Below are 20,918 nucleotides of genomic sequence, written 5' to 3'. Positions count from 1 at the left end.
GAGTCAGCGCCTCCTCGACGGTTGCTTGCGGGGAGGAGGCGAGGGGCCGGCCCTCTGGACCTGGCGCTGGCCCCAGAGACCCGCCGGCCACAGCAGCCCGCTGGGAAGGGCGCCTGACGGTGGCTCCTCTCCACCCTCAGCTGGAACTACAAGCCCCAGAAGGCTGTGCGCCAGGGGGCCTTGGCCCCTGACCTCAGGGACGGAAACTATTGTTACCTGGCAACAGCAAGCCCGTGGGGTTGCAGCAGCCAGCGGCAAAACTCCCCCCGCGTGTGGCGGGGAAGGGGTCGTGACCCGGGCAGGGAAGTGGGCTGGCAGCGGAGGCGGCGAGCGCTGGCGGGCAGCGGGAACGGAGGGCACCGCCGGGTCAGGATCCCGGCCCCGCACCAGGGAGGAGGCGCGGGGCTGAGGACGCGGCCAGGGCCCGGAACCGCGGCGCCCAGCAGGCCTCGGTGCACCGTTGCAGGGCAGCGGAGGCGGTATGTGCGAGGGCCCGTCCCGCATCTCGGGGCCCATCCCTCCAGACCCTACGCTCTGCCCTGACTACTACCGGCGGCCGGCCTCGGGTGAGTGGGGGTCGGCGCGGCGGGGCGAGGCCCGAGCGAGCTTGGGCTCTGCTCCACCACTGAGCCCCGCGCTCCGCCCCGTCTGGCTTGTCAGCCCTAGGTCGCCTTGAGGGAAACGCGCTGAAGCTGGACCTGCTGACATCGGACCTTGACTTGGACGCCACCCCTCCGCGCGGCCCGCGCAGGAATCCCGGAGCCAGAGAGATCCTGGAGCGTGGCCGGAGCGGCGTCGGGGGCGTGCTGCTGCAGCTCAGGGGCATCTCCTTAGGCCCAGGAGCCTCTCCCAAGAGTAAGTTCGGACAGAAGGGGTAGCGCAGCGAGTGGGAAGTCAAAAGCGTTGCTTCTCCTTCCCAGATCTGGGCTCAGGCTTTGCTCCTCTGAGTGTCGTTTTCCCCAACTCTAGAAGGACGGGGAAATGCATTACTTCCTCACAGGAGAGGACTTGATGACGTAGTTCCCGAGAACCCTAACTCAGCTTAATGAACTCATGCATCAGCGAAACATTGTCTGCTGAGTGCCTACTGCGTGCCTGCCCTATAGGTGAAGAGACGGATATGATATACAAAATGATTAATGATGTACTTCACAATAAAAATATAGAGAATAATCAGGGACAGAAGAAGATAATTACTATGTCAGGAAGGGAATAAGTAATGCCTTTGGAGAAAGTCAGGGAGAGGTCAGGGAGATCTTTCTGTAGGAGGGAGTGTGTGGGCCGGTTTGTGAACTAGTAGGAGTTGGATCTCCTGGACTGTGTATAGGGTAGAGTCTGGCAACATCTTTTTCCCAGGGAAGGACCCTAAAGACCATGAGAAGGAGAACCTGAAGCGGATCAGGGAGATCCAGAGGCGTTTCCGGGAGCAGGAGCACAGCCGGGAGCAGGGCCAGCCCAGGCCCCTGAAGGCTCTGTGGCGCTCGCCCAAATATGATAAAGTGGAGTCCCGGGTCAAGGCCCAGCTGCAGGTACCTGCCTTGGAGAGCCAGAAGCGTTGTTCATCTTGTTGACTGATAGGCAGTTATACTCAGATCCGAGTTACGGAGAGAGAGAAAAATCACAGGGGATGAAGGTAACCAGGGCTAGGAAATAGAAGATTCTGCTGCAGAGTCAGGCTGTGAGTTTCCTCAGAAGTGGTGATGGCTGGGTGCTCCTGAGAGGCAAGTAGGAATTAGGCAAGGGGAGACTGGAAGAGAACATTCTACTGAGATGGAACCTCACAGATAGAAGTCCTAAGACCAGAAGTAGCATGTGCAGTGGGATATTGTGCACAGGGGAGAAGAGCATGAGGTGAGGCTAAGACATCAGCTGGACCCACATCCTAAAGGATCACATAATCCACTTTGTAACCTTTATTTCGAAGGGCAGTGAGATGGGCAGGGGAAGGGGTATGGTGGTGGGATTCTTAGGCAGATAGTAGTACCATTTCTCTATCCAGTCTTCAGAAGAAGGAGCAGGATTGAGAGAAAAGACAATAAGGTCATATGTAAATTTGTTGAAGCTGAAGCATTTGTGGGACTCCCAGGGGGTGGGCATGTGTCCAGGAAGCAGATGGAGAGTCAGGTCTGGATCTGAGGACGGAGACCCAGGAGTTATTGAGCATTAGGATTAGGCTGAGGACAGGGAGATGAGGGAAGGGACTCTGGATTTGAGGGCTTGGAGACCAGCTGTGAGTGACCTTGGTGGGAACAGAGCCAGGAAGCTTGTCCTGGAAGGAGAGAAAAAGGGAATGGTAGCCAGAGCCAGGACTGAGGTAGAATGAGGGGCGGTTCATTGTTTTCTTAAACATGTGAGAGGCCCACATACTTAAATGCTCATGGATAGAAGTGTTCCTTTCAAGGGGGAAGAGGCCCATAGGGCTGGAGATAAAGAAATGTCCTCACTGGCAGGAGCAGAAGCTTACTTGTGCAATTGGCTTAAGACCCTGACATTAGCCTGACTGATTCCTCTGCTGTGCCTTGCCCTCCAGGAGCCCAGCCCTGCATCTGGAACAGAGCCTGCCCACTTCCTGCGGGCACACTCCCGCTGCGGCCCTGGGCTCCCACCCCCTCGTGTCCCCAGTCCTCAACTAACCCCAGCAGGCCCCAGTGCTAAGGTGAGAGGATGTGTGGGGCCAGGAGGTAGGGCAGGGATCTTGAAGGGCTCAGGAGCACATCACAGTGCTGTCTGCCCCATCATGCCATGTCCTGCAGGGGCCAAGCCTAGGTGTGGACTTCATTAGCCACAATGCCCGCGCTGCCAAGAGGGCCCCCCGGAGGCATTCCCGCTCACTGCAGGTCCTGGCACAAGTGCTAGAGCAGCAACGGCAAGCCCAAGAGCACTACAACGCCATGCAGAAGGGCCATGTGCCCCATTAGTAGGTCCCACTGCCCAACATCCAGGGTGAGGGGGGCCTATGGAGGGTGGGAGACAACCTCTGCCCTCAGACCATCAACTCTGAGCCTGTGCATCTGCAGCTTGTTGGAACGCAGAGATCTGTGGCGACGGGAGGCTGAGGCCCGCCAGCATAGTCAGCCGGACCCTGCCATGCCCCCTGGCCACACTCGCATGCCGGAGAACCAGCGGCTAGAGACACTGAGTAATCTGCTCCAGAGTGAGTTCATGGGCAGGGGGTAGGGGTGGAATGGATGGGGAACCCAATGGGGACCAGGTACCCCTGCCCAGCACTCACTGTTCCTGGCCCCCTTGTAGGCCAGAGCCAGTTGCTACGTGAGCTAGTGCTGCTGCCTGCTGGGGCCGACTCACTGAAGGCCCAGGGCCATCGTGCTGAGCTGGACCGGAAGCTGGCACAGGTAGAGGAAGCCATCAAGATCTTTTCTCGCCCCAAGGTTTTCGTGAAGATGGACGCCTGAGCCCTTTTATGGGAATAGTTATGGGGGTCCTCACCAGGGATCGCTGCATGGTTGCAAAGGGCAGGATCAGGCCCCATTGTAGAATGGAGTCTGAAGACAGGAGCTGTGGGGTGGGCAGTATCCCCGGAGCACTCTTCCCAACCACTGGTTGTAGAAGGGTCAGCCCAGCCTCTTAACCCCTTTGTCAAAATTAAACCTTTTGTACACAGTGAGGTTTGTCTCCTTAAGAGTTTTTCTTACCCTAGAAATACCAAGCCTGGTGTTCTTCCTGCTGCTTGACTGCAGGAAGGTCTCCCTGTTGTCCTTATCACTCCTGCCTTGTGTCCAGGGCAGAAGGCAAAATTGTGAGGCCATGGAGGACGCTAAGCCTGGGACACAGAAAGACCATGACTGCATTTGTAGAAAACCTTTAATGTTCCCCAGACTGAGAGGGCCCTGTGAGCAAGCTAAAAACTCCCACCAAGGAAGTCCCTGCCATGTCCCAGCAGCCTGGAGTGGCAAGGGGTTGCATCCTTGCCCATCAGAGGCTAAAGCCACTACCATCTCCTCGCATGCTACTCCCCCAGCCAGAGCTGGCCTGCTCCTGATCATCCAGGGAGGGCAGAGAACTGCGGGCACCAGGAAGTAGACGGCCCTGGCGCAGGTCCCAGCATGGAGGCCCTTGAGACAGCCCATTGGAACATGGAGGCTGGCGGTTTTCAATGACCAGATCATTGCTATCATCGTCACTCTCAGCCTCAGTAGGCCCAGGCCCAGCAGAGGAAGGCCCTGTCAGACGCCCAGATGCTCCCCGCACCACATTATTGCGCTGATTGGCTGGCTTGACAGTGACAATGAGATTGTGGCTGTTGGCGACCATCATGTCCGTCACTTGGTCCAAGGTCTTCCCAGCCACCTCAATACCATTGACCTCGAGGATCTCATCACTGACTGCCAGCAGCCCCGTACTCTCAGCCAGGCCCCCTCGTACCAGGCGGGAGATGAAGATGCCCGGAACCCGTTCCAGGCCCTGGGGAGCTACACGGACACTCATGCCATCTCGAATGTAGAAACCCAGGGGGCGGTCCGAGCCATGCTTGTGCAGCCGAACCCGTCGGTGGGTCTCAGGCAGTAGGTCCACATCTATGACTGAAGAAACCTGGCGGAAATCTTGGGGCAGGCTGATTAGCAGGGGTGGCCGGGTGCGCAGGGGTGCCACTGGTCGAAGTAGGAGCCCTTTCTTCCGCCGCTGCAGAGAGTTGGAGGCAAAGGCCAGGCCACTGGAGTCAGCTTCTGCTGCAGGAGAGGGGGGGGGTGCTGAGATCAGAAACCCTGCTCTCGAAACCCTGCTCTCCCACGTGGGCCCTTTTCCCTCAGTCTCGGGCCTGGGGAAGGGGACACTGTAGCTATTTCCTACCACTTGGAGGTCAGGCCAAGGGCAGGGACTGCAGAGGGTGAAGCCTGGACGCCTTGGGCATACACTAACCCTTGTAGACCTGCCCTGCCGTCCTACCCCACAGAGGCTGCCCACTGTACCCCATCCTCCTCACCCCGCTTCTGTACTAGCAGGCGCAGCGGTGGGGGCCCGCTGGCCAGGGCCCGGTGCAGGCTGTCGTCGTTGGTGAGGGGCAGTAGGTCACCGTGAGCATCTGTATAGCCAAGCAGCACGTCCAGGCCCGGGATCTGGTGGACTGCACGCAGCAACCGGGAAAACTCTTGGAAGCCACTCACCGAAGCGCGGGGCAGTGCAAAGCGTCGGAACTCAGCATCAAACTGGAGGCAGGGGGTGGGTGAGAGGAGGGGTCAGGACGGGGCCCGGGCCCTTTCCCACCACAGGTCCGAGGGTGTTAGAGGTCGGAAAAGGCTGTCGCTATGGCTGCAGCCTTGCCCCCAGACCTCAGCTCCAGTACGAGACGAGGGACGCTGTCCAAGGTCTTCTCCCCGCCCTCCAGGTACCAAGGCCACAGAGGGGCTCTCGGGGCCGGCAGTGGAAGGAGGATGGATGGAGGAAAGCGAGAGGAAAGGCCGGAGAATGGGACATGAATGATGGAGGCGAGAAAAAGGTGGTGGGGACTAAGAAGCCAGGAAAGGGGAGGATAGGGAATTGGAAGCGCCTAGGGCCGAGGCCGGAGCCGGAGCCAGAGGGGCCCTTACTTTGCTCTTCACCTCGACGATGCTGTCGGGACTGCGCGCCGGAGTCCTCTGCGGCCTGGCCATGGTGAGGCCGGCGGGCCGGGGACGGTGCCCCAGGCGGCCCGCCTGGGCGCAGGTGCACAGCCCGGGCGACCGGCCCGTCGCCCCGCCCCTGGCGGTAGCACTCGCCCCGCCCTCCCGGCCGGACCATGACGTCAAGGGGGCAGCGACAGTGATCGGTACGCGGAGTCCACGTTTCCTAGGAAACGGAGATGGGGTGGGGGCGTCTTCGTGTGCTCTTGCGTCATTACGCTCCTGCGCGCAAGTCTCCGAGTCTGGGGGTGGGGCTTCGCCATTCCGAGGGGAGACCGGGAAGTGGCGTTTACCGAGTGTTGTGTGTGTCCTAGTATTTCCACTGGCCTTACGAGACTGCACGTTTAGATGAGGAAACTGAACCATAAGTATTTGCTGAGCAACTCGGTTCACACGGTGTTGAAGTGGCTTTGAGCCAACTCGCTTGACCACTCGTGGCCGCAGCCTCAAGCTCCAGATCCTTCCCTTCCCATCCCAGCCAGCCCTGGGCCCCATCCTGCCCGGCGGCACGGGAGTCTTGACGAACGGCCCACACGCCGGGCCGTTCCTCGGAGGCACCCACCGTACCGAAAAAGTGTCTGCACACACGTTCCCGAACCACACGAGCTCGTGCGCACGCGCGGGCACGCATGGGGGCGGGGCGTCGCCCTCGGGTCCCGCCCCGCCACAGCGCGCTTCCTCTACGGCGAGAGGCGGGGCCCGGCGTCCGCGGGAATCGCGGGCTGGCGGTTCTCGGTGCGGGGCGGCTGCGGGAATGGCGGGCTTGGGGAGCTTGGTCCTGCGGCCCTGGATTCGAGAGCTGGTCCTGGGGTCAGACGCTCTCTCAAGTCCGCAGCCGGGGCAGCTGCTCGAGGTGAGCCCTCCCGCATTCTTCTCAGGCCTCGGAGACCAGGGCAGGGCCCGAGGGCCGTGGGATTGACGCCAGTGGACGCCCTCAGGTGCTGCAGGAGGCCGAGGCCGAGGCCCAGGCCCCGGGCCCGCCCCGCGTCCCTGACACATCTGACGTCGCGGCCGCGCTGCTTGTGTCTGACGGGACCCACAGCGTCCGGTGCCTAGTGACGCGGGAGGCCCTGAACGCCTCAGACTGGTGAGAGACGCCGCGGAGCCCGGGGACAGCTGAGTGTAGCGGGAGGGAGGCTTGCGCCGGGGGTGGGCGGGCCGCTAGCGGGCGGCGCCGTGTTCGAGCGGGCTGAGGCCGCGAGGGCCGTGCTTGCCGCAGGGAGGAGAAGGAGTTCGGCTTCCGAGGGGCAGAAGGCCGGCTGCTGCTGCTGCAGGACTGTGGGGTCCGCGTCCAAGTCGGCGAAGGCGGCGCGGTGAGTGGAGAGGCTGGCCTGGGCGGGTTAAGGAGCCTGGCTCTCCGTGACAAGCCCCCAAAACCTGTCCCGAAACTCAATCCCTCAGGCGGCGGAGTTCTACCTCCAGGTGGACCGCTTCAGCCTGCTGCCCACAGAGCAGCCCCTGGAACGGGTGATTGGTTGGTAAGCGATGGCCCCCCTCACCGGCTGTTCTCCCTACCCGGGCCTGGCTGCCGTTGCAATGGGGCTTTCGGATGGCAGGGCTTAGGCCTTCCAGTAACAACCTTGCCTGCTACTCTCCTTTCTTGCCCCCAGCAACCAGGACCCGGATGTGCAGAAAAAGCTATTTGACTGCCTGGAGTGAGTATGGGGTTGGGCTCTGCAGCCAAGTGTGGCTCTGTCAAATCTGTGTAGACAGGCCTCAGGATTGTTCCTCAGGCTTGTCCTCTTTGTTTCTATAGGGAGCACCTTTCAGAGTCCATCTCCCCCAGCGCAGGTACTTACGGGGGTTGGCCAATGACCCTAACACCCGCAGAGTGACCTCTCCAGTCATCACCTCTTGCTTCCTTAGTAAGCTCTTCTCCCTGCCCAACCTTCCCTCCCACCTCTTCAAGTTTTGGCCCATCCTCTGGTCCCTGCCCTTAGGCCTTTCACTGTCTCAACTTCTGGATGAGGTGCAGGAGGACCAGGAGCATCAGGGGGCGCTGGTGCACCTGGCTGAGAGCTGTCTGATGCTGACAGGCCCTTGCACAGCGCCCCCCCTCACCCGCTGGGCCTCCACCCGCTGTAGGGCCACGGTCAGTCTGGGGCTTCCCTTGGGAAATGTCAGGGTGAGGAGTTGGGCAAGGGCTAGACTGAGAGTTTATGCCCCACAGGGAGAAGCTGTGTACACTGTCCCCAGCTCCTGGCTGCACATCTCAGAGAATGACCAGCGAGTTCTGAGCTCTCTGGGCCCAGGCCCCAGTGCCCAGGGTAAGGAGGACTGGAGAGAAGAGGGGAGTACCTGGGGGCCCAATGCCCACAGTGCTAATAAGCTCCCCCTGACCCTCAGCTCCAGAGCTGCCCCCACCAGACCCAGCTTTGCAGGACCTATCGCTGACTATCGTCTCTCCTTCCTCACCTACTTCCTCAGGTAAGGTTATGCTCAGGCCACAGGCATTCACTGCTCTCAGCCGGGTACCCAGGCCGCTGCAAACGGCTGCTCACCCAGATGGGGGATAAGCACTGTCCCTGTAGGCCTGCCTAAACTCACAGGCCACTGAGCTGCGAGGGCTGTACTCATGGTCCCCTTCTTCCCAGGAACCCCAGCTTTACCCAGCCACGTGTCCTCAGAGGAAAGCGGTGCCAGCATCAGCCTTCTGCCTGCCCTGTCCTTGGCAGCTTCAGACCTAGTGCAGAAGGGCAGCTCCCAGGCTGTACCAGCCATCTGTTCAGCCCATGGCCCCCTGCCCCCTGGCTCCCCACACTCTAACCCTGTACCCAGTTCCCCACTCCTGAGCTGCACCCCAAGTCTGTCACCCCTTGGCCATGTACCCAGCCCACATCAGGCCACTGTGACCAAGGCCCAGAAACCCAGCCTGGAGTTCAAGGAGCTAGGGTTGCCCCTCAAGAACTGGCATCACTCTCCAAGGACAAAAAACGCCACAGGAGCCCTGGAATCCACTCCCGTTTGGGTGAGCATAGGTGGATAGTAGAATGGGGTGGGCTTTGGGTGCAGCTGGGAGTAGGGGTGGGGAGTAGCCTTGGATTAGGGGTCCTTCTAGGCCCTGCTCTTGCTACCACATCACTTTCAGGACCCTCCAAAGAGGCATCGTGATGGTTCCGCCTTCCAGTATGAGTACGAGCCACCCTGCACCTCCCTGTGTGCCCAGGTCCAAGCTGTCAGGTGAGTGCCAAGGGCTGCCCCCCGCTTTCAGTCACCAGTCCCAGTCTCCATTGCCATACAGCCATGGTTTTCTTCCCAGGCTTCCTCCCCAGCTCGTGGCCTGGGCCTTGCACTTTCTGATGGAGCCACAGCCGGAGTCTGAGCTAACCCAGGTGTGAGGGATCACGTGGGCATGTGGGCGGATGTATGCACACAGATCCCCGGCTGAAGATCGACAAACAGTGTTCCACACTCTGCTCCTTTGAGTTTTTTAATAAAATAATCTCATGCGGCAGGAAAAGGAGAGGGATCAGGGGTTGGGGCCGCCGCCTCTTTGGTCTGTGGCTGGGGAGGGGGGGGTTGGCTCGGGGCTGGAGGGCTCTGTAGGCTGTGGGGGTGGAGGTTGGGTTCCAAGGCCAGATCCTGCAAGGGAAGGAGAAAGGCAGAGAAGGGGTCAAGACTGGACCAAGCAGTCCTGCTCCCCTCCCCAGTGGCCCCAGCTGCCTCTTACCGAGGCTTGGAGAGGAGGGCGCCTCAAGCTTCGGCCTCCGCTTGAGGACAGGGGAGCGCTGCAGCCTCAGGGGCCGTTCTGAGAGACACAAATACTTGGCAAGGGGGGGTGCCTGTTCCCACCCCTCCTCCTGGACTTCCACTGTGTGTATGCATGAGCACACACTGTTGCCTGCAGAGCGTCCCCCCCTTCCCCTGCCTCCTCCCACCCCTCGTGAGTTAGGGCTAGTAGGAAGGGTTCGTCAGACCCTTGCTCCATGCCTTCTGGCTCCCTGGCTGTGCAATCTCATATCACTGGTGGCCCCCTCCAAGGACCAGGGCCATGAAGGGAGTCCTGGAGTCTACCCTCCCCCGTCTCCTGCACTCAAGCACACAGGGAGGTGTCCCCCCTCACCAACAGGGGCCTGGAGCTGGTCCTCATGCACAGACACTGCTCGTCGCCCTGCCGAGAGAGGCCTTGGCCTCAGTTGGCCATCTAGAGGAGGCCAGGGTATCAGGGGATGGTCTGGACAGCTATCCCCATCCCTTGCCTCCCCCTCTGTCCGGCTGGGGAGCCCAGTATTGGAGTGGGAGCTAGGGTACCTGCTTACCTTCATTCCTGGGGCCCAAGCAAGGGTCCTCTGGGAGGCCCAGGCTGTCTGGGGAGGGGCTGGCTCTTCGTGGGCTGGGGCTGGGGCAAGGAGAGGGGGGGCCCGGACCATCCTGTTGGCCCCAACCACGGCCCCTGAGCTCTGCATTCAGCTGCTGCCCCAGTGTCTTCCAGCTGGTAGACTCAGGCCCTTGACCCGCTGGACCAGGTCTGCACGAGGGGTCTGAAGGGAGAAGGGTATGAGCCTAATCAATGGTTTGATCTCCCTCCTGCCTATCCTTGCATGTCCCCCCAACAGATAGCAGCCCTTACTCACCAGCAGACACGGAGTGGGTGCGGGACTTGATGGAGATGGGAGGGGCCTCTGTGGAACTGTCCATGATGTCACCTGCAAGGAGGGGCTGGGGGTTCAAGCACCAGCCCTTGGGAGGTAGGGGAAGAAAAACCTGGCCTCTTTCCCTTTAAACCCCAGGACAAGAAATGCCTTGGAGACTATCTTTAAGGACAACTCCCTCACCAAAATGGTACTATCCTAGGACAGGGTCCCACTTACCATCTGAGCCAGCCTTCTTGATCTCTCCATCCTTGCTCTGTAGGAAACAGGGAAGTCAAACTCAGTCCGGTCCTGCCCTCACTCTAGCCTTGTTCTTTCTTCATTCTTGTAACTACCACTAAATGCCCACCAGGAGATGCAGGGATGGGTAAAGAGGAAGCTGATGCAACCCATGGGTGGTGATGAGAGGCTGGAAGTAGCCAAGGAGGAGCTCCCAACAGAGGAACGGGTTACAAGGCGCTGAGATGCCACAGATGGAGCACAGTGAGATGAAAGAAGTGACGGGTCTGAGGCCTTGGGCAGGGTTAGGAACCCAGACAGGATCTTTAGGGGAAAGTCCCTGGGGGACTTGTTTCAAATGCAAATGCAAGGTCAGGGATTTGTTAATCTACAGAGAAAGGACCATCCCAGCTCCAAGGAAGAGACAGCAGTGGCCAGGGCAGAAGCCACGAAGGAAGAAAGGCTGAAGCCAATGACTATTTTGAGGAAGAGGGGGTGGAACCAATAGAGCAGTGTGTGTGTCATGAGTCTCCTTCTGGTCACATATGTCACCCACAGACTGCCACAAGCCACATGTCCCCTGCCCCCTCACTTTGCACTTGCATCCCTCCCAACTTACTTGCTTCCTCTTGCCTTCGGCACTCCCGCTGCTTCTGCTCACACCGATCCTCTGCAGCATCACTTGGACCCGCTGTTCAAAAGATGGGGCCAGCTCTGTGTCTCCCCGCTCCAGGGGACGTCGCTGAGGACAGAGAAGCTCAGATGGGGAGAGAGTCCACTGCCTCAGTCCTAGCAGAGCCCTCACCCCTTGTCACCAGGCCTACCTTGTCAGGTCTGGCACCCAGTGTTTCCTCCTCCTCTTCAGCAGGTAGCAGTATCATTGAATAGGCTTTGCTTTCCCGAGTATAACGAGGCCGGCTCCTGCGGGCAGGGTCAGGGCTGCTGGTGCCCCCCTCAGCCCCACCAGGCTCCTCACCACGGCCAGGACGGGCTGGTGGCCGCAACAGGTCTCCAAGAGTGGTCTTTCGAGTGCGGGGAGCTGCCCCAGGGCTGGTCTCTAGTTCAGGCCGTGGCCCCCGTGTTGAACGAGGCTTCTTGAAGGCAAAGAGGGTACCCAGCTTCTTTCGCAGTGTACGAGGGACAGGGGTGGCACCCCCCTCGTTGGCCGGGTCCTCTTCAGGGACCCAGCTGTGGGAACAGCCAGCAGTGAGTGGGAAGGCCCATGGAACAGCCCACCCCCTCCCACCCACTACAACTGCCCCTCACTCACAGGCGATCCTGCTGGATCAGCCTTTTGGAGAAGAATTCCTCCACGCCCTCGTCCACGCGGGCACTGAGCCCATTCCCTTCCTGCGGCAGGGCTGGGGGCACCTGGGGGACACCATAGGGTCAGGGCTGAGCACACCATGAATTCTTTCCACCCCTTGTCCAGCAACCTGGCCTAGGCAACTCCAGGACCCGGGAGATGGAGTGACCCTAAGGGGCTACTGACAAACCTTCCTGTGCAGCTGGTGGGCAGAGATGCTAGTTTCTCATATCCCCTCGCCAGTAGTTGGCCCTGGACACACAAACCTGGCCCACACCTGTTCTTGTCCCATGGAGTCTCTTACACACCCTGAACCAGCAGGCTAGAACCCAGAGGCCCCCTGGGTCACACATTCCCATTTGCCACCCCCTCTGCTCCAAACAGTTCCCTGCAGTACCCTCCACCCCCACCCCACCCGGCCTGCTGGCAGCTCAGCGGCGCCTGCTGCTGCGTCAGACCCTCTGGGGGGCCTCAAGCTGACTCTCTGCCTTCTGCCCTGTGTCCGCTGCCCCCACCAGTACCCAGCGCACATACACATCTCATATAAACACCCACTGGACCTGCAGTAGATGCAGGATTTTCCCCTCAGCCTGGGGGCCCAGCATCTTTCAGGAACCCTGGAAGAGGGAGGATAAGATGGACACCCTCCCTCGCACATCCATCCATGCAAAGGGCCAACACAAAGTGCAGTCCCAAACTGAGATCTACCCCCAGTGAAATCCACACACTCATGACCCTGCATGGGAACAACCTGGGGAAGGGGTGGCCAGGAAGAAGCCAAGACACGGCAGCACGACTAGGTGGTCTTGGGCCCCTACAACCCACCTCCCTAGCCGCCATCACTCCTGAGGAGCGAACAAGCCACTCGTGACCCCCAATTCCAAGAGCTCTAGAGGGGGGGAAGGGCACTCACCTGGGGGCCCCCCGGCGGCGGCCGGTGGTGGTGCTGGCGCCGTGGCCGCGGCCGGGCCCGGGTCGGATGGCGCAGGGGCTGTCCAGAGGGTGGCAGGTCCATGCGAGGCAGTGGGCCGGCCTGGGGCCCGGGGCCGGCGGGGCTCGGAGAGCCACGCGCAGAAGGCCCCGCCTGCGGCTCCGCATCTTCCCCCGGAGCCGCCAGCTCGGGCTCCGGTACCTCAGCAGCACCTAAGGGGAGAGCACCAGAAGAGCACCGAGCAGCGAGCCAGGGGAGGTGGGGAGGTGGTGGTGACAGCGGCGCTAGGGCGGCGGGGGACCCGCCCAGGGCGCGGGGAGGGGCCCGGCTACGCCGCCCGCCCCCCCCGCCCCTCCCCCGCGCCGCTGTCCGCGGTGCTGAGCGCGGCCCCGAGCGGCGCGGCTTTGCGCTGCCTCCAAGCATGCGCATCCTGGGGGTGGGGAAAGGGGCGGGGGAGGCGAATGGAGACGGCGGCCGTGGCCGGGTCCTGGTCTGCTCAGGTCCTGCTCCACGCCGACCACAGCAGACCCCAGCCTGCAAGTTGCAGAGGGCCTGGGCTGGCTCAGTCAAGGGTCAGGGAATTCCTTGGACAAGACTGAATGTATCCACGTGTCCAGGTCCCCAGAACTAATGAAGAACTTTCAGCCCGACCTGGTTAATTCCCTTTTCCCCAGACCCTGACTTACTGTGAGTGGAGGGAACCAAATGAAGGCACTGGCTGGACTCAGGCCATTTTTGTGGAGGACTGTCATCCTAGTGGGGAGGGCAGAAACTCAGCCTGGGACACAGGGAAGCTGCCTCCCTGCCTTCCACACTCCATAACAAGATGGGAAGATCTAGAGTTCTGAGACCACATACCTTCTGCTCTTCTTCATCCTCTTGCTTTTCCTTCACCTCCTCAGGGAAGAAAAGACCTTCCAATTCCCCAGGCCCAAGGGGGCTGGTCTCACCTCCATCCAGCGCTGGTATAGCAAGAGGCATTGCCACTGTTGCCTGCCGAGCCAGATTCTCTACCTGCAATACCAGGCACCCCAAAGACAGGCAGTTGGGCCTCAGCCATAGTCCCATCAGTCCTAAAGGAACCCTGAAATATCTCTGGGCTATAGGACCCCAGAAGACATTACAGAACCCCTGCAAGGCAGTGGCAGGTCACTGTGGGTATGTGGGTGCGTGTGCCTGTGCGTGCATGTGGTGCATGTGCACGATTGTCCCTCACCAGCCGATCCCGGGCTGCATTCAGCCCCTCCAGAGCCTGAGCCACAATGCTCTCTGCCAAGGTCCCTGTAACTGACAGCCGCATATCCCTGAGAGCGAGAGAGAGCAAAGATGAATGAGCTATCTCTGCCCAGTCCTGTTCATTCCAGTCCAGCCCAGGCCCATCCAGCCCACCTGAGCCTAGTGAAGGCATCTTGTAGTAGGTGCTCTGGGAGCAGCTCTGGGAGGCCCCTTGAGCCCACCAGGACCCCCTCTAGCTGCTCCCTCCACCTGGGTCCCTGTAGCATCTGTGGGCAGAGGCTCCTTGTTGTGTCCAGTGTGGCCTGAGTGAAGTCCTGGGCAAAGATCAGAGCATGGAGAGTGTGGCCTGAGGCTCCAGCCCCCACAGAACATTGACACAAGGGATAACACAGTCAAACCTATGAGATAGGTGTCAAGCCTGTTTACGGAGGTGGGGTTGGGGCAAGGGTACCATCTTACCTGAATATCCTTGCGGCAGACCTCACCCACCTGTCCTAAGAGGCCCTCTAGCTTCTGCCGCAGCTGCCACTGGTGACTTGGGGAGCTCCCAGCCTCATACAGAATTGGGAGGATCTGGAGGCCAAGTAAGAGAAGGAGTTTCAAGTTGACACCTGATTAAGAGAGGAAGGGTCCCTGCAGCAGCGGTTGGGGAAGGCGTGCTCACACTGAGAGAGAAGTTGGCATTTTGGATGGCATCCTCTGCCTGGTGCACAGCAGCTTCACCCTGAGGTCCAGCCCCACAGCCCAGGAGCTCCATGTGCTCCTGCACTGACTGACACAGTTCATTCACTTCCTAGGGGGGAGGAGGTGTGCATCAAGAATCAGTGAAGTCCTGATCCCCTCCAGCCCCCTGGACTCTGCTTCCTTCCCAGGGTCTCCAACAGGGTGAGTGAGGTCCTGGAGCCAATACTATCCGGCCAGCCACTCACGGACCCTATCTGTTCAAGGAGGGCAAGCAGTGTCTCCTTTGGTTCATTTTAGGGTGTCCAGAGCAGGAAGACAAGGAACGGTTAGGCACGTCTATGTTTTTAGATCACTCTGCTTACTAGCCACATAGAGGACAGGATGCGGTGGGCAGAATTGGGAAGAGACATGGAAGAAGGACCGGGAGGAGCAAGAAGATAGTTGAGGTGGGGGTGAGGAGCAGTGTGTTGGAGAATTAGCAGAGATAGGAGCAAGGAGCTCCGTGGGGGTTCTAATATGGCCAGGAGAGACCTGGCCCAAACCCCTGTCCAAAACACTTGGTCAGTTTGAGCACGGGTGAGAATGGGTTCTAGGGTAGAGAGAAGGGTTTCTGGGAGGTGATAAAATCATTTTAAGGTGTACAGAATGTGAAGCCCCTGTAGAATGTCTGGGTCAAGATGCCTGGGCTCAAAAGCCTGGGAAAGAAGGGGAATTTGGGAATGAATAGGTGGGAACATGGCACAAAGGCAAGGTAGTGGAGAGGGACGAAGCCAGGGAAAAGGGTTGCTGGGTTTGGCCCCAGCAGAGGTCGGTAGAGAAGAGAGCCCTGCAAAAGGCAAGTCACAGATGGGGCTACAATCAGCTGGGGGTGGGGAGTGAATTAAGGGAGAAATTTTAAATATCTACCATCTTAAACAGAAGAACCTATTTAAATGCTTCTAAAAGTCATCCGGGGGTGTTATTTGGGAGAGCTACCTGTCCTGGAGAGTATAATTTAGGCAGCCTCGCCCCAAGAAAGTCAGACCCTCAAACTCATTGGAGGGTTCCAGCGGCTACAGCTCTTCCCATCCCCAATCTTCTGTGCCTACTCAAGGCTGAGAGAGGAGACACTAACCTGTTCTGAGGGGTTTGAGACCAGACCAGGTGGCCGCGGCCGGGGCATGCGGTCAGAAGAGGCATGGTCCGCACGGTTATTCCTCAAAAGACAGGCTTGGATCTGGGCACAAGGGATATTGAGAAGGGGTAGGAGGCGGGGCCAGGGCACAGAACAGGGCAGGGACGAGGAGAGAGGGACCCACACCTGATGCACTGCGCGGGCGGTCAGTTCCGGGCGGCTGCGATGTGCCTGGGCCACGTCGTTCAGTGGCAGAGGCATGGCCTTTAGGCTGCGGTTCTGCTCCAGGGCCTGCGCCACGTCCAGCAGGCCCAGGGCAGACGTGTGGTTCCGGTCCCAGACCACAGACCTGGGCCAGGCCGGGCTTCAGTCAAGGGCAGAGCTCCGCAGGCTCCACCCAACCCGCGGGCCAGGTCCAGTCACCTCGCGCTCCAGTCGGCTGCCTCTGCTCCTCCACCTTCCGCCCTGCCCCTTAGCCCGCCCGCCCCGCCCCGCCCTCCTGCCCCGCCCCCGCCCACCGGAGCCTGGTGTTGACCCGAAGTGCCTTGGCCAGCATTTTGGCGCCGGTGTCACCCATGGCGTTGCCGCTGATGTCCAGCGCCGTCAGGTTGGGATTGGTGCCCAGGGCCCGGAGCAGGACGCTGGAGGCCTGCTTTAGCCGCGACTCAGCCACGGACAGAGACTGCAAGGGCTGGAGTTAAGGAAAAGCCATTTGGGTCCGGAATCAGCGATCAGCAAGGAGGGCAGGTTGCAGGGTCTGAGGGAGCAGGAGCCACAGGGGCCCGTTGCCTGAGGATCCCGCGTGGCCCCCAGACTCACACAGTCGTCATCCTGCATGAGCTGGACAATGCGGTGCAGGACGTCGTCCAGGGTCTCCCTGTGGGGCAGGAGCCGTGGTTTGGAAGGACCCGGTCGGGTGGCGGGGTGCTGTCTGGGAGGCCCGGGAGGGAGTGGAATGGGGGCTCACTTGCACCGGACGTTGAAGTTCCTTCCAAGTGCCACATGTCGCAGGGACCGGCTCCTCCCGATGGCCAGCACCAGGGTCACCATGTCTGAGCCGAAGCCTAGGGGCGCCTCGGGTCACGCATCAGGAGAGGCGGAGGGGGTGGGGCTGGGGTGGGAACGGGGTGGGCAGTGGGAGGGTGGGTTTCGGGGCGGCCTCACCATTATCGGCCAAATCCAGGGAGCTCACGGCGCCGGCGTCACACACCAGGTCCTGTATCACCTGAGCGCCGGCTGAGCGCAGCTGAAGGTGACAGGCGGCGCTCAGACCAGCGGGCCACAGGTGCGGAGGCTCAGGCGCCCGCCGGCCCGCCCCGCCTCGCAGCCCCGGGCGCGTGCGGCGCTCACCTCACAGGCGCTGAGGTCCAGGTGCAGGTCGCCCGTGTGCGTGTTGAGCGCGAGGCCTTCCAAAAGGGCCCTGGGAGGGGACGTCACCGGGGTGGCGGGAGCTGGGAGAGGGGGCCCCAGGCGCGACGGATTCCCCGCAGGAAGGGCCGGGACGCGGGGGGGGGCGCCCCGGGGGCGGGGGCGGCGACTGACCTGAGCGCGTCGGGCGGCAGCCTGCAGCCCGCCAGGCCCAGGTGCCGAAGCGTCCCCGCGCGGCTGAGGAAGCGCTGCAGCGCGGCGGGCGCGGCCCGGGACTTCCTGGGGTGGGCGAGCGGAGGAGTGGGCTTCCGGGCGCGGGGAGGCGGCTCCCGGCCCCCCCGGCCCGCCCCCCTTACGTGCGGGAGAAGACGTTCCTCGAGGCGTCCAGGTGGCGGAGGCTGGGGCAGCAGCCGCGGGCCAGCGCGGCGAAGAGCTGCGGGAGGAGGGTGTGGGCCACTCGGACGCCGGCCGCGCCCCCTCCGCCCCCGCCCGGCCGCGCCCCCCGCTCGCCCCCCGCGGCCCGCCTCTCACAGTGTCCAGGGCGGCGTCGGTGGCCGCGAGGTTCAGGAACGTCAGAACGTTAGGACGGCTCAGGAAAGCGTAGAGGCCCTGACGGGAGGTGGCCGGAGGGTCAGGGACCGCCGCTCGGGGAGCCCGACAGCCCTGCCTGCAGCGCCCGCCCTCGCCTCCCAAGACACTCACCCCATTGTCCTGCGACGCCCCCAGCGCCCCAGGGTTCCCGGAAAGGTCCAGGTGGGTCAGGGCGGTGTCAAAGGCCACATTGGCAGCCAGTGCGCGGCCCAGAGACCTCATTCCTGGGGGCGGAGGACGGGGTGGCTCGCGGCAGTCAGGCACCCCCGCCCCCCCCGCCCCGCCCCGCTGGGCCCCGACCTACCTCTCGGGGTCAACCCTGTGTGCGCCAGGCCGAGCCTCCTTAGGGCTCCTGGGCGATGCTCCAGGTGTCTGCTGAGAGCAGTCACGCCTGGGGAACGGGGGCAGCTGTGTTGCCGCACTTCCTCCAGCACCAGCCCCCCGGGCGTCCCTAGGCCCCGCGTACCTCGGTCGTCCAGCAGGTTCCCATTTAGGCTAAGTTCCCGGAGGGCGGAGCTTGAGTGCCCCGCCAGTGCCTGGGCCAGTCGCCGGACAAAGTCTCTGGGGACCAGACCCCAGGCGTGAGATTCCCATCTCCTCCAGGCCACAAGCCTCCGTCGGATCCCAAGCTCCCAGACTTCTGTCCCAAGCCCTGCCCTGCCGCCCTTACCCTCTCAGGCCGCAGTTCTCTAGCACTAGCTCCTCCAGGTGGGACGACTGACTCATCATGTGCAGAATCTGTTCTGAGACCTCAAGGCTCTGAGAACCAGAGTGGGGGCTCAGTGAGTCGCAGGCTGGTCCCCACGCCCTTGCTCCTCCCTGCCGCTACACTCTTACCAGCTTCATGTCCACACAGGAGAGGCATTGGAACCATAGGTTGTAGGACAGGGCAGCCACACTCAAGGCCAGGTCCCTGGGTGGGGGAAGGGGCAGGGGTGGAGTTCAGGGCCCTCCAGCCAGATCCTAGGCCCACATACCCCTCCATGGAGAGGCTGAGGCCCAGGAATGCGGGTCATGGGATCTCCCTCCCTTCCCAGGCCTGGCAGGCCACAGACCGACTGCCTAGATGGCTGAAGTCGCATAGACTGAAGTGGCGACAGCCCTGACGATGGTAGATGGTGTCCACATCCTGGATGGGAAGAAGATGTCTCCAACTGGCTTGGGGTCACAAGGGGTAAGGGGACCCAGTGCACATGGGGGACCAGATATCTCTAGAGCCCCCGAGGAGGGCCGTACTCTCACCCACTGAATCTCCTCTCGGAAAGGGAAGCCATTGTAGTCACACAGGGCCTCGTATGTCTCCAAGAAGCCACCTGGGGGAGGTGCCAGGGGTGTAAAGGAGTGAAGAGGAGAAGGAGAGAGAAAAAAGGTCAGAGAGAGAAGATCAGACCCAAGCTGCGTGGTGGCTATGCTTTGAGTGACTGTTCAGTTTGGGAGACCGTCAATTCAGGGGTCTGGGGCTGCAGGATAGGGATACACTGGAAGCCCTGTGTGGCCTTTTCTTGGCCCTTACCACAGGGGCTGCTGGGCACAGTGTCCTCAGAGGGGCTGCTTCTCTCCAGGCGAGCCAGCATGGAGGGGGATGTGGGCCTCCGGAATAGCTTCCTGGGGAGGGGGAGAAGGGGACTTGTAGCCCCTGGGATGGGAGGCAACCCACTTATGTCATCCAGAGCACACCCCTCCTTTCCTGCTGGTCCCTTGTCGTTGGGCCTCACCCAAGGGTGGAGCAAGGGAAGACCTTCTTGATGGCTGCAGCAATGTGCTGGGCCAGCTGTTCCAGGGCAGCCACACCAGGAAACTCCAGGACCAGCTCAGGCAGGGACTCTAGCTCAAAAGTCACCTGGGGAGGGAGGGCTGCTGGATTGGGCTCCACCTGTGGCCAAAGATGGAAGCAGGGGCAAAAACCAGTCTGCAGGCCATGGGGGGGGGGGGTACCAGCTGTCTCACCTGAGGGGGTGTCTCCTGCAGCGCCATGGCCTGGACCTCCAGGTAGCTGAATGTGCAGTCCACCTATGGAGTGCCCCAATCAGCTGGAACTGAGGCCCTAGCCCCCCCGCTCCTAGGATCCCAGTCCCCCAGGCAGCCCGGAGCTCAGAGCCAGCCCTGCCTGCCTCAGAGCCCAGTGCCGTTGGAAGGCCGGAGCCCCCAGACAAGTCGGGGACGCAGCTCTCACCAAGGAAGCTGCGGAGGGCGAGGTGGGGCGGCAGTCAGCCTCCACTCACCCTCAGGGGGAGGCAGGTGTGGAGCAGGTAGGCTCGCCATCGTAGCAGCGCCTGCGGGAGGGAGCGTCTGAGCCCTGGGCAGGCCAGGAGGCTCTCCGCCCGCCCCGCGGCCCTCCCGGGCTCTGCCCCTGCCGTACCAGGACATGACCTCGCTCAGCACCCTCCCGCTCGGGTAGCCAGGTCTGCAGCAGCAGCTCGGCCTCCTTGGGCCACAGGAACCTGGTGATCTCGCCTGTGGAATGGCAGCCTGCTGAGTGACTTTGGTCATCCCTCGAGGTCACTCGGGCCGTGGTCTGTACCAGGCTTGTGGCCTGGGCTCATGTGTGGGCCAGCAGCAAGGGGCGGAGTGGAGGTGGGGGCGCCAGGCCCTTCCCAGGAGCAGAGAGAAGTGCTCGCGGGGGCCGGCCGCCCCGCCGGGTGAGCTTACCTCTCAGCTCGCACGAGATGCCGCCGTCGGGGGTCTGGGCCATGGGGCCGCGGGGTGGCCCAAGCAGCTCCGAGAAGCAGTTGCGGGCGGGCGCGCACACAGGAAGCCTGGGGGCCCGGCCCGCACTGCAGCCACCTGCTCCTCCTGCGGCGGAAGGTACGCGCGGCTTCCTGCCAGGCCGCCCCCAGCCCGGCTCCTCCCCGCCTCGGCCTCCGCGGCCGGGAGACGTAGGAGGGGGGGCAGAGTCCCAGCTGTCCGCCCGCCCTGCCGCGCCGGAGCTCCTCGGGCAGGGCAGCCGTGGGGTAGGGGTAGGCGTAGGGGTGGGGGGGGGCGGAGGGCGGAGGGGGGTCGTGCTCGTGGCGCGCGCCTCTTGTGGGTCCTAACCCCGAACTTCCACCCCGCGCCGCAGTCCTTGCCGCGGGCACCAGGGGGCGCTGCCCGCTCGGGGAATCCCTGCGGCCCACCCGCGTTTGTCCTCCAAAATCCGGCTGTGGAGGCGGACAGGGGGCCGCCAGGAGGAGCGTCTGTTCAGCAAGGAGCATCAGATCTCTCCCAGGATCTTTCCTAACACCCGGGTGGTACCTGAGGGATCTAATCTGTTGGTCCTAAC

General features: G+C 61.9%; 4 protein-coding genes across 8 annotated transcripts; 2 read left to right on the top strand and 2 right to left on the bottom strand.

Annotated features, from left to right (window-relative positions):
* The first annotated feature begins 200 nt into the window (after positions 1–200).
* On the top strand, positions 201–3,625 carry ENKD1 (enkurin domain containing 1). Its single transcript, XM_055306101.1, has 7 exons — positions 201–566; positions 661–855; positions 1,357–1,529; positions 2,531–2,656; positions 2,754–2,917; positions 3,018–3,154; positions 3,253–3,625. The coding sequence occupies exons 1-7, from the start codon at positions 482–484 to the stop codon at positions 3,411–3,413; spliced, it is 1,041 nt and encodes a 346-aa protein (XP_055162076.1). The 5' UTR covers positions 201–481; the 3' UTR covers positions 3,414–3,625.
* Positions 3,626–3,810: 185 nt separating this feature from the next.
* PARD6A (par-6 family cell polarity regulator alpha) lies at positions 3,811–5,677 on the bottom strand. 4 transcript variants are annotated; one of them, XM_055306898.1, is made up of 3 exons: positions 5,547–5,677; positions 4,943–5,165; positions 3,811–4,688 (listed from the first exon to the last, which is right to left on the bottom strand). In XM_055306898.1, exons 1-3 carry the CDS (start codon positions 5,607–5,609, stop codon positions 3,934–3,936), a joined length of 1,041 nt encoding a protein of 346 aa, XP_055162873.1. In that variant the 5' UTR covers positions 5,610–5,677; the 3' UTR covers positions 3,811–3,933. The 4 variants fall into 4 exon arrangements, with proteins under 4 accessions (XP_055162873.1, XP_055162874.1, XP_055162875.1 ...); XM_055306899.1 differs by having other exon boundaries at positions 3,811–4,685; XM_055306900.1 differs by having other exon boundaries at positions 5,033–5,165.
* On the top strand, positions 5,561–9,067 carry ACD (ACD shelterin complex subunit and telomerase recruitment factor). Of its 2 annotated transcripts, none has more exons than XM_055306896.1 (12): positions 5,561–5,919; positions 6,497–6,705; positions 6,838–6,931; positions 7,020–7,096; positions 7,229–7,273; positions 7,375–7,409; positions 7,559–7,710; positions 7,789–7,885; positions 7,965–8,045; positions 8,213–8,586; positions 8,707–8,798; positions 8,878–9,067. In XM_055306896.1, exons 1-12 carry the CDS (start codon positions 5,566–5,568, stop codon positions 8,954–8,956), a joined length of 1,689 nt encoding a protein of 562 aa, XP_055162871.1. In that variant the 5' UTR covers positions 5,561–5,565; the 3' UTR covers positions 8,957–9,067. The 2 variants fall into 2 exon arrangements, with proteins under 2 accessions (XP_055162871.1, XP_055162872.1); XM_055306897.1 differs by lacking the exon at positions 5,561–5,919 and adding an exon at positions 6,321–6,471 and having other exon boundaries at positions 6,557–6,705.
* On the bottom strand, positions 9,033–20,430 carry CARMIL2 (capping protein regulator and myosin 1 linker 2). The gene is given in 39 exon segments (XM_055306895.1): positions 9,033–9,200; positions 9,289–9,366; positions 9,682–9,762; positions 9,878–10,099; positions 10,193–10,264; positions 10,430–10,466; positions 11,049–11,171; positions 11,254–11,617; positions 11,700–11,800; positions 12,649–12,878; positions 13,353–13,419; positions 13,525–13,680; positions 13,883–13,970; positions 14,056–14,216; positions 14,362–14,475; positions 14,567–14,695; positions 15,701–15,802; positions 15,887–16,049; positions 16,219–16,391; positions 16,520–16,577; positions 16,668–16,764; positions 16,865–16,946; positions 17,051–17,120; positions 17,243–17,347; positions 17,425–17,527; positions 17,530–17,677; positions 17,771–17,883; positions 17,964–18,050; positions 18,126–18,220; positions 18,330–18,418; positions 18,497–18,572; positions 18,715–18,788; positions 18,902–18,972; positions 19,173–19,264; positions 19,375–19,499; positions 19,607–19,669; positions 19,882–19,932; positions 20,019–20,113; positions 20,309–20,430. Coding segments are annotated over 39 exon segments (4,311 nt in total). The 5' UTR covers positions 20,352–20,430; the 3' UTR covers positions 9,033–9,087.
* Between the last annotated feature and the right edge of the window lie 488 nt (positions 20,431–20,918).

The sequence above is a fragment of the Nyctereutes procyonoides genome, unplaced genomic scaffold, assembly GCF_905146905.1.
Source record: "Nyctereutes procyonoides isolate TBG_1078 unplaced genomic scaffold, NYPRO_anot_genome, whole genome shotgun sequence".
NCBI lineage: Eukaryota > Metazoa > Chordata > Mammalia > Carnivora > Canidae > Nyctereutes > Nyctereutes procyonoides.
This window is presented reverse-complemented; position numbering and strand designations above follow the sequence as displayed.

Coding starts and splice junctions, on each gene's coding strand:
- ENKD1 (XM_055306101.1), top strand. CDS start 482: ATGTGCGAGGGCCCGTCCCGCATCTCGGGGCCCATCCCTCCAGACCCT. Junction 856..1,356: donor CCCAGGAGCCTCTCCCAAGA/GTAAGTTCGGAC, acceptor TCTTTTTCCCAG/GGAAGGACCCTAAAGACCAT. Junction 1,530..2,530: donor GGGTCAAGGCCCAGCTGCAG/GTACCTGCCTTG, acceptor CTTGCCCTCCAG/GAGCCCAGCCCTGCATCTGG.
- ACD (XM_055306896.1), top strand. CDS start 5,566: ATGCTGTCGGGACTGCGCGCCGGAGTCCTCTGCGGCCTGGCCATGGTG. Junction 7,410..7,558: donor GTCCATCTCCCCCAGCGCAG/GTACTTACGGGG, acceptor CCCTGCCCTTAG/GCCTTTCACTGTCTCAACTT. Junction 7,711..7,788: donor CCACCCGCTGTAGGGCCACG/GTCAGTCTGGGG, acceptor TATGCCCCACAG/GGAGAAGCTGTGTACACTGT.
- PARD6A (XM_055306898.1), bottom strand. CDS start 5,609: ATGGCCAGGCCGCAGAGGACTCCGGCGCGCAGTCCCGACAGCATCGTC. Junction 5,166..5,546: donor TCGTCGAGGTGAAGAGCAAA/GTAAGGGCCCCT, acceptor CCCTGCCTCCAG/TTTGATGCTGAGTTCCGACG. Junction 4,689..4,942: donor CCTGCTAGTACAGAAGCGGG/GTGAGGAGGATG, acceptor CCTCTCCTGCAG/CAGAAGCTGACTCCAGTGGC.